At 46.2% G+C, this 10,208-nt stretch overlaps 1 protein-coding gene across 1 annotated transcript in view; it reads right to left on the reverse strand.

Moving 5' to 3' along the window:
- The window catches only part of LOC112983247 (proprotein convertase subtilisin/kexin type 5), a 245,032-nt gene extending 235,164 nt beyond the window's left edge, over positions 1 to 9,868 (reverse strand). The window contains exon 1 of the mRNA XM_064500309.1: positions 9,129 to 9,868. Coding sequence (XP_064356379.1) covers positions 9,129 to 9,308 — 180 coding nt within the window. The 5' untranslated portion in view covers positions 9,309 to 9,868. The remainder of the gene's footprint in view (positions 1 to 9,128) is intronic.
- Between the last annotated feature and the right edge of the window lie 340 nt (positions 9,869 to 10,208).

Genomic DNA, 10,208 nt, shown 5'->3' on the forward strand with positions numbered 1-10,208 from the left:
CAGGATTCTGTTTGATCATATTTCTTCCTGTGTTTGGCAGGTGACAAAGAGCATCATGGTTCCTCACTAGGGGCCATATGATTTATTCAGATCCATGGCTGACATGTATCTGCCTATCTTGTGATTTTACAATTCATCATTTGGAAAGGAAGAGAAAGATATACTGGTCAATCGCAAAACCACAAAACACAGCTGCAAAACACGCAGATATAATACTGGAAATATCTTGTGTGACAAAGACAAGAGAATGATTTACAACATTGTAGAAAGCAGTGGTGAGGCTGTATACAAGCTGGCCATCTTTCTGGTCAAATTAAACAGAGTTCAATTAAAATACAGCAACTGGGAAGACCATGGGAGCGGGAAGCCTCTTTTCTAAAAGGAAACCAGAAGTCACACTAGGAAAATTGAAGGCTCGTTGCCCTCTGCAAATGCGCTGGAGAGACAGAAGAGCTATTATAACAATAGAACAAACAGATATGTACTGGCCATGCATGACTAAATTCAGCCTGTAAATGCAAAGCCAGTAAAAAACAGCTTTTCAGACTGAAGACAAGCAACCTAACCACTTTTAAAAATGGTTAGCTTTAAACTGATTTAAAACTGGTGGAGAGACGACGACTTAAAGGTTTATAACAGCAAGGAACTGGCCTTGATGTGCAAGCCAGTATCTCTGTGATTTTTATATTCACTGTGAGCAGATACTTCGCAAATTAAAAATTGTATCTATCTTCAAATATTACTTGATTAGCACTCCTCTTCAAATTCCTGAAGTAAGGCCCAAAATTAAACTGTGGAACGGTATGTAACAGAACTACGGAGATAACGTTGATGTGTCTGTTCATTACAGTAGGGCGTAGACCATTGCCTGCCAGAGTTCCTCTAGAAACTGTATCTGCTCAATATTTTCATTAGTGACCTGGATACTGGCATAGGAAATGTGCCTATTAAACATATGCACAACAAGAAGCAGAGAAGGGCTGCAAGCATGCTGGAGGACTGGAAGAGAAATCAAAATGAACTTGACAAACTGGAAAATGACACTCTGGAAAAACAGGACAAAATTCAGCAAAGACATACACAAAGTACTACACCTAATCAAGAATAATCTACTGGATGAATTTAGGCTGGAGAACAACTGGCTAGGAATTTGGCAGAATCAATCTGTGAACTATAGCAGATCACGAGCTGAATATAAGTCAGCAATGTCATACGGCCACGGGAAAGACAAACACCGTAATGGGATATATAAATAAGAGTGCTGTCCTCAAGACATCTGAAGGAATTCTTATGCTCAGCCCAGCAGTGAAGCTCCAGCAGGAATACTCCATCCATTTTCAAGATAAGGATCACTTAGAAAGACCAGAGTTAGACAGCAAAACTGACCAGTGAAAATGTGACCTATGTGAAACAACGGAAAGAACTGGGCTTGGATGAAAAAAGAGAAAAGTGGGTGGCAGGAAGAGTGGAACATTAGAGCTTCCCTGCTGTTGCTCTTCTTCATGATGAAACAAGAAATGCAGGCCTTAAACTGCAGGAAGAGAGATGTAGGTTAGCCTTCAAGGGGGCAATGACAATACGAACCACTAGAATCAACTGTGGCCTGGCACTGTGGAGTCTCCTCACTGCAGACCTTCATGAACAGGTTACCTATCTGCCAGGAAAAATGTAGGCGCACCTTGAGGACACAGGAACGGACAAGCTGATCTCTTGAGATCTCTCCCAACCCTCCATTAGGTACGACACCTCTACATGCATTGTCCATACTACTTATTTACCCTAACATGTTTTACAGATGTATTCTTCTTCCATTTCAATACAGCCTGGTTCACTTCCTTATACATTTCATCCAAGAGGAGCAGTTCCCACAACCATTGCCATTTGAAAGTTGGGTTTGCAACTAATTGTTATTCTTAAAAGTGTAATTTTGTCTGTGTGTGCCTAAGGGCTTTAAATAAAGAATCATCACATAATTTGTAGCTTGATTCTACTACGTTGTAAAACCAGATTCTCATCTTCCTTTATTTTACAACAATATAGGAAGATTATTATTAGATTGCCTTTATAACCAGAACCCATCTGGCACACACTTTTCTTCATCAAACTCCTTATAAAAGCTCATATTTAGCAGTGTTATGCTCTGCTCTCCCTCCCTCCCTGCTCCCATTTTTAACTCACTGACAAGAGTACTACTAAGTATGAAGTAATTAGCCATGACATACCCTTTGTAGTCTCTAATATGTGCTGTTTTCCTGTTTTTGTGGCCTGTGAGCATTTGCAAGAATGTTGTTTTGGTACTTACATTTTCTAAAGATCTGTCTGTCTGATGGATATTTCTCTAACCCCACAAAGCTTGCTGAAACAATCTGTAGACCAGTCTCTGGACTGCAGGCTTTGGGAGGGTTGCTTTCACTCATTGCCTTTCTTATTCAGTTATATTTCTTCCCCAGCTCTCAAATGTACTTCTTCTGCCATAAATAGGAGAGAATTCAATTTTCCTTGGTGTATCTTTGTAACTCCACTACATCTGCATGTGTGCGTAACTTGGAGCACACCTAGCTTTTATTCCTTTAATATAGTCATCTTTAGTACTTAAGACTTTATTAAACATATATTCTAGCTATTACATTTTGCTAAGAGTTCACTCTGTTTCAGTGTTGTGACCATATAGGCTCATAATGGGCCTGTCTCATGTATTAACTCTCTATTTTATCACTCTTGGGTAGGTGAACTTTTCTGCACACAGAGGCCTACCATCCTGCTTTTTTCAGACCATCCATGCAAGATGTTCAAAATTATGGTAGCAATCTCCTCTCTTTGCTAAGACAACCTTACTTTAGGCTCTTTGTCTTTGTTTAAGCTCCCTTTTCTCTCAGCTGCAATGCTTTTTTCTAGTCTTCCAATTTTGGCTGCTTAATTTGCAAGATTTCCTTTTGCCTTCCATCAGGAATAGATTTGTAAACTGGAAAACAGCCACTCTTCCCATTCTCTCTCATCAATTGATCTTGTTATACAACATCTTCTCCCTGCCATCACTGGGACCTCAGGTTTGAAATGAACCAATATTTAATAACTCTTTCTGTGATTTGCTGGCTTTAAATCTGTAAACTCCTGATTAAACTTATCTTTCAGCAAATCACATCTTCATTTATTATGCATCTAAAAAACCAAATCCATATAACAAACAGTGGCTCCTGGGCAGCTCCTCAAACTTAGCACATGCAGGTGTCTCTTTGTAAACAGTGCGTACTCCTTACAGGGCAGTCTGTCACCTGCCGAAGGTGACAGAAGGTGGGGACTAGGCCACTAGCCCCTGGAAGAGATCAGAAAGAAAGTATTCTTCCAGTACTTGAAGGGGAAAGATGGGACTGGGAAAAGTGCTGACCCATCCTCAGCCCCTGCCTAGAATTAAGGAAAAAAAAAGGAGCAGGGGGATCTAAAGTTTCCTTCTATATTAATTAATGCAGCATCTCTTCTCCTTGTTGAAGCCACAGAAAGGATATCTGCACCTCTTTCATTTGTCCATCTCCTTGGGGGTATAGGCTGTTTGCTTCTCTCTTTCCCTCCCGCACCCTCAAGGAAAGCTCCCTGCCTCAAGGAGGAGCCCCTGGCTCTTAACAGCAGCAGAGAAACTGATGCAGCACCAATTTCTACCAGAGCACAGACCTTGAAAACCTTCCTAATTTTGAAGCCCACGTTTGAAACAAGAAGAAACTCATCTGCCCACCCCCAGTTATTGAAGCTCCCTTTACTTTGTCGATATAAATGAAGAAGTGCGGAGAAAAAGTTTAAGTTATTAGCTCAAGAGCACAAAGGGCTTCAGCGTTGAAGCCAGGATTAGCATTCCCAGCTTCTCAGCTGCTTCACAAGTCATCCCTCTGTAAGCTGGTGTTTCTTTCCCCAGTCTATCAAGAATATTTTAGCACCAAACCACAAATTTATATCCAGTGAGAAGCTGTTTACAAGAAACAAGGAAAACCATGGGAACCAAGATGACATATCAGTATATTATAATTTTCATGGTTGTTTCAAAAGAAAGCTTCCCTCTTTCACTGAATAGTAACAAATCTCCACTCTATCAGCACAGTCATAATATTTCTGCCAATTGTACAAAACGCAACACAGACTATATGTTTTAATAAATCCTTCAGCAGCTTCCATGCAGACAGCCAACAGAGGAAGAAACTTTCCCAAAAGTCAGTGACAGACACTTTGCTTTATGAGAAAGGTATGTTCAGTGCAACTGCTTAGAGACAGATGCAATTTTATGCAATGACATAAAATATGTCACCCAGGAACTGCTGGGTGGCAGGGAATGTCCCATATTGCTCCATCTAGTGCGTAGCTTAGAGCAATCCCACGGCTGCTTTGCATTATCCTACCTTATCACAGCCTTGGAGGGATTGCCGGGCCCTGACTTTCCTGAGACCCAGGCAAGAACAGCAGGGGAGCACTCTTACATGAGACAAGGATTCACTTGCTAGAGAAACTACTAACTGCACATCAAGGACAGAAATTCTTGAAATACATGGGGAAAGAAAAAAAATAAAATCTATATATTTAAACCATGACTTTAGATATTTATGCTATTCTTTAGCCCAGTCAAACAGAGGAGGCCTTGGGACTTATTCCTTTGTAGCTTAAACTGATGCTTCACTGTGTTTGCTCCCTTGGCTTTAATGCAGTTGTGATTATGTCACACAAAATACATTATCAGTAGCTAAGTACCATGGCCTCAAGTCATGGTAAAGGCTTTTAACATGCCTTAAATGGAGACTGATTTGAAGGTCAGCTCAAGCAGGCCCTACTGTCCAAATCAGTAAGCTTCACACCGCAGCACTAGCTACAGCGATCAAACTCTCAGACATCCAGTAGGACATCCTGCCCACTTGCCTCAGTAGATACGGGGATCTTACGTGCTTTCATTCTAGTCCTACGGGGAAAGGAGTCTTCCAACAGAAACTGAATACTGGTTGATACAATGAAAAGTCTAAGTCACTGCTCTTTGCTTTTCCAAACCATGGATGAAGGAAATGAATGACAGTCTCACTAGATTCACCATTAGAATTTAAATATCTATGAAGAACAACCAAACTTCTATATCTACTATAAATTTTATATTGGTAATGGTAAAGAAAAGACAAGATAAATGAGCAGCACACTGGAACACGTACAGAAAACAAGAACCAGAACATAGACCCTGGGAAAATACAGAGTAACAGCAGTTTCTTTTCCTTTTGTGCTGTATCTCCTTAAAGTCCATTGAAAACTCCTCTTTTCAATAAGCAGAGAAGCTGAAGCTTCAAGTTGATGGAGAGGTGTAACAAGAGATAGAGACCACATGGAGAATTCAAGAGCAACAGGAGGTTACCAGAAGCTGTGAGCTGCAGGAGAACACAGTTGCTCACTGGCAGGCGATCTCTAGGCCTCCTTTAACGTACCTTTTTTTATCCATCTATTCCTGACTGACTGGTCCAGTCATTCAACTAAGCTTTGTGGCTTTCCTGATGTCACCATGGTAATGAAAATGGACTCAGGTACTTTGAGCTTCAATGAGATATTTTACTGAAAAATCACATGAGCACCAAAAAAGGGAGGGCTAAATTCTAGCATCAGGGATGCACCAAATAACAAAAATGGAGAGAAATGGTGTTGTCTGACATTTAAGAATCACAGCCTTCTGTGTCTACTGTCTTGCCTCTGCTGACCAACTTAATTCACCTTTCAGCATCATTTCTCCACACACACAACCCAAATATTGCCAACCCTTAACTGTCTTATTCCTAAAGTATCCTACTATTTCCCTTCCTCTCATACCTTCTTGCATCTCCACTCATTCAAAACTGATAGCCTGGCTGGTAAGAACAATACCCTCAAAACCCCCCTCTTTTCCTTCAGCTCTCATCATGCAGTCAGGTACGTTTTCAGAATCCTCCTATTTTGCAACTGTGCAACTGTCCCTACCTGACTTCCATTTCTTATACACAATTTCATTAACTTTTATCTAGAATATTGTAATTCCTTTATTTGGCTGGGTCAATAGTACTGGGTCAGTTCAGAGTCAGCTGTAGTAGAACTTCAATTTAGCTTTTTGCACTGTCTTCTTAAAGGTGAGCTCTCAAACTTAATTTAACCAGAAATACTATGCTTAATGTGCTACACTGTTTTTTTTTTTTTTTATCTATTTCAAATTATTTATGGATGTGTACTTTTATGAGATTTGCAATTACCATCTTCAAGGAAAAGTAAACACAGCTTCGCTCTTACTGACACATTCAGCTTTACTCACTGTATTTCAGCTTACCTAGAAGAGATGCTACCTGCAAAAGCAAAGTTAAACTACCCGGCCATGGCTGCTACAATATGCAGACATTAAGCATGGGAAGTCCTGTCTCTAACAGAGAATTCTGCTTACTGGTTGTCTCTCTTTTAGCATTTTGATACTGGAGCCAGCTAAGAGAATGTCTTTCACCATCTTACAGTCAAGTATAGATTTTTTTAATTATTTCAAATTGTCTCCCAGTAACAAACAGTAGATGCCTTTCTCATAGATTGTTTTGAGCTTCCTGTTATGGGTCAAGTAACTCCCGCTTTTTCAAATCTATGCAAAAAGCCCATTACAGACAAATCCTACTCATCAGTCCTGCCTCTTCCTAGCTTGCTTTCTCTAGAATGTAACTGCCATATTCCTCTTTACCTGTCACTATTAAGCAATATACTCTACGTGCAGTGATGGATAAGCTCCACAGAAAAGGATACAAGTTTTTCTATTTCTTAAGAAATATAATTATTTTATGTATGCTTTGACCCATATATTTAAACGTTAAACCACGTATAATCAGATCATAGGCAGTCTAATTATCTTACGCACACTGAACTCCAAATTCTTAAATTATTCGTCCTATCTAGTGACCTGATAAAAGTAGCAGAAGGATAGGGCGGGAATAAGAGAAGAAAGATTCACTGCAAATGCTAGAACGTCCACCTAGTATTAATGAACACGCTAACACAGAGATACCATCTGCAGATGATTTTGCTAGGAATGATCAGAAACTTAAAACTGGCCGTCCTAAAAAGACATCCACGAAAGGAAACTGTGTAAGACTTCTTGCAAGTGCGTAAGACCTCTTAACTGTGCAACAGTCGAGCTCCGAGCTCTGCATCGGAGAGACAGAATGACACCTAGTACTGAGCCACTCCAATCCCAAATATGTACAGGAAGCTCTATGGACTACCTTTGCATAAGCCCACTGCCTGCTTCTCAAAAGTTGGCAACAGCCAGAAGCCTAGGAACAACCATCAGCCTAGTTCATCTTATTACTAAAGTTTTCTTTCTCACACAGGCATCAGTTAACAGCCTTACACCTGTCTTTTTGCATTCTCCCTATCTGCATAACTAGCAGTATTGACTCCCTTCACATATGCCCTCTTCTCATCCGTATACCTAGTAAAGTATTTTCCAGTTGTTCATTATTCATGGCCTCTATTTTCTCTCACTCCTATCTGTACACCTGATCAGTAATGTATCTATTATTAATATGTCATAGGTGTGTACATGGCGCTTCACTGACACACAAGAAGACAATAGCAGCTTACTACGTCCTTTCCTTAATCCAACAGCAGGTTTGGATGTGCAAGGGATAAAAAAGCAGGCCCTAAGTTCACCAGCTGGTCTGGCAAAAGACAAAAGGGGAAGAAGTGAATCCTCTGCTCAGCTAACTGCTGCTTATTTCAGCACTCTAGAGGCCCAAATAGGAATACACAAAAACACCTTGTGCAAAAGACATGCATAAGAGAAAAACAAAACATATTGGTGCAAAAAACTTTGCTCTTGTATTCCTTCATCTCTTAAAAATGGCACTTTGAAGGTGTGGATTCAATCTGAAAGCTCCCTCCTGAATTTCTGTCCTCTGAATGGAAACAGCCTTACCTACGTGCCCAGGCGCTCCATGAGGGAAGCTGGGACTCAGCCTTGCTAAACATCTGCATCCATATACATCATGCATTGTACTGCCGTAGTCTGGCTTTCCTTATGTAAATTATTTACATTAGTAAATTGTGCAATGGTCTCATTCAGGTGTGTAATAACTGGGAACAGTGGAGATACATGCTTCAAACTTTTCAGTCAGTGATAAAACACAGATAACAACTGGATCTGCATCACTTTGATCTGGTTGATGTAAAAGGCCCATTGTATAAACACAGCTGTAATTTTGCGAATCTCATGTATGAGATGAAGCCTTCTGTACCTGTAAATGCTTGTTCCTAAATTTTGAATTCACATAGTATAAACTACTGTCCAGAAAAATCATGCCTGGATGTTCGTACACACGCATGTGACAGGACTGTTTATTTTTCAGGCGTTCAACTTGCTATGCCCTACATATGCGACTCACATTTCGAGGCTAAATGTCAGGGAAGCCTAGCATACCATGTCAGAAAAGGGCGCTCTCATGACATTTTTCGAGAGCAGCAGTGCCTTGGTGCAGCAGCAGAGGATTTTCCAGCGTGACTGGACCCAGCCAGAGCCAGGTGCTTCCCCACTCGCAGTTCCCGGATCCGTCCGGATCCAAGCACCTTCTCGCGGACCGGCTCCTGCACCTCGCCGCCTCCAGGTGTTTCCCAGCCACACATCTGCGGGCCCCGCGGCGCCCAGGTGCCGCCCGGCGGGGCGCCAGGGCGACCTGCCCCGCCGCACCCGGCAGCGCCCGCCCCGCGGAGCCGCTCCGCGCCCTGCCGGCCGCACGCGAGCCGGGAGGGGGGCGGCGGCAGCCGGACCCCAGAGGCCGCCGCGCCGCTCCGCCTCCCCCGCGGCCCAGAGCGGGGCGAGGAGCCCCGGGGCGCTGCCACGTCCCGGCTGCGCGGGCAGCGCGGGCTCGCGAGGGACGAACGCGCGTTCAGTTCGGGTTGTCTTGGGGCGGCGGGGGCGCAAAGTTCAGCCGCCACCGCCCCCCCTTCCCCCTCCGCGGCCGCGGCGCCCCGCTACCTGCCCCCGCGGCCGCCGCGCCGGGCCGGGTCGGGCCGCGGCGCTGGCGGCGGCGGGGCCCGCGGCGGGGGCGCCGTGCCGGAGCCACCGGCGGCGCTGGCCGCGCGGCGGGCTGCGCACACGTCTCGGTAAGGCGGGTTACCTGTCCTATATTGACGTATCCGTACTTGCTAGCTATCCTGTTGGCCTCCGGGAGCCCCCCAGCGATCCGCACAGCCCAGTGGTTGGTGTAGAGGCGCGTCCTGCAGGCGGGCAGCAGGAACCCCAGCACCAGGGTGAGCAGGCACAGCAGGTCGCCGCCGCCGCGGCGCTTCCAGCCCATCTCGGCCGCCGCCGCCGGGCGCAGCCCCCGCAAAACTTCGCCTTCCTTCTTCCGCGGCTCCGCTCCTCGCCTCCCGGCGGCACCGGCGGCCGAGTTACCCCGAGGAGGAAACGAGGAAGAGCTTGGAATAGTGCATTGAACCGCCTGGGGGCTAAGTTATCAGGTGCCGGGAATAACAGTTATTGTCGGCAGTGGTGATGACCGCGCTCCCCTCCTCCCTCCGCTCTTCGGGGATTAAGTAACTTGCTTGGAAAGCTGCTCGCACAGTTCCCGAGCTCCAGCCTTCTCCCTCTCGCCCCAGCTACATGGAAAGTCTTCTCTCCGCGAGGAGGGAGGCTTCCTCCTCTTCCCTCTCTGCGCTTCCCTCCTCTCTCAGCTTTCCCCCTCCTAACCACCGCCTGCCTCCTCTTCCTCTTCTGTATTTTCCTCGCCCGCTCGCTCTCTCCCCGTCTCGCCCGGAGTCCGGCAGCAGCGGCAGGCGGTGTGTGAGTGTTGGCAGCTGAGCGCCTCACTCCAGTCAGCCCCAGTCACCTCCCTCTCCCCTCCCTCCCGCGCTCCCTCCCTCCCGCGCTCCCGCCCGGCGGCGCGGAGGGCGAGAGGAAATGGCCTCCGCGCCGCGGGGGGCGCCGCCACGCGCGGGCCCGGCCCTCCCGCCGCCGCCGCGGGGCGCGGCGCGGCCCCCGGCGGCGCTGGGCCGCCCCGGTGGCGGGGGGCGCGGGAGGACACGCACGCCGCCGCGGGGAGAACCGCCCGCAGCCGGCCGGGGCGGGCTGCGGCTCCCACCGCCTCTCGGGCCTGCCTGCGGGCGCGGCCGGGCGGTGGCAGGCGTTGGGGCGAGCGCCACGCGCGGGCCAAGGCCGGGCCGCCGCGGCGCCCGGCGTTTCGGGGCCCCGCCGTCGG

Source organism: Dromaius novaehollandiae, chromosome W (assembly GCF_036370855.1).
Source record: "Dromaius novaehollandiae isolate bDroNov1 chromosome W, bDroNov1.hap1, whole genome shotgun sequence".
Classification (NCBI taxonomy): domain Eukaryota; kingdom Metazoa; phylum Chordata; class Aves; order Casuariiformes; family Dromaiidae; genus Dromaius; species Dromaius novaehollandiae.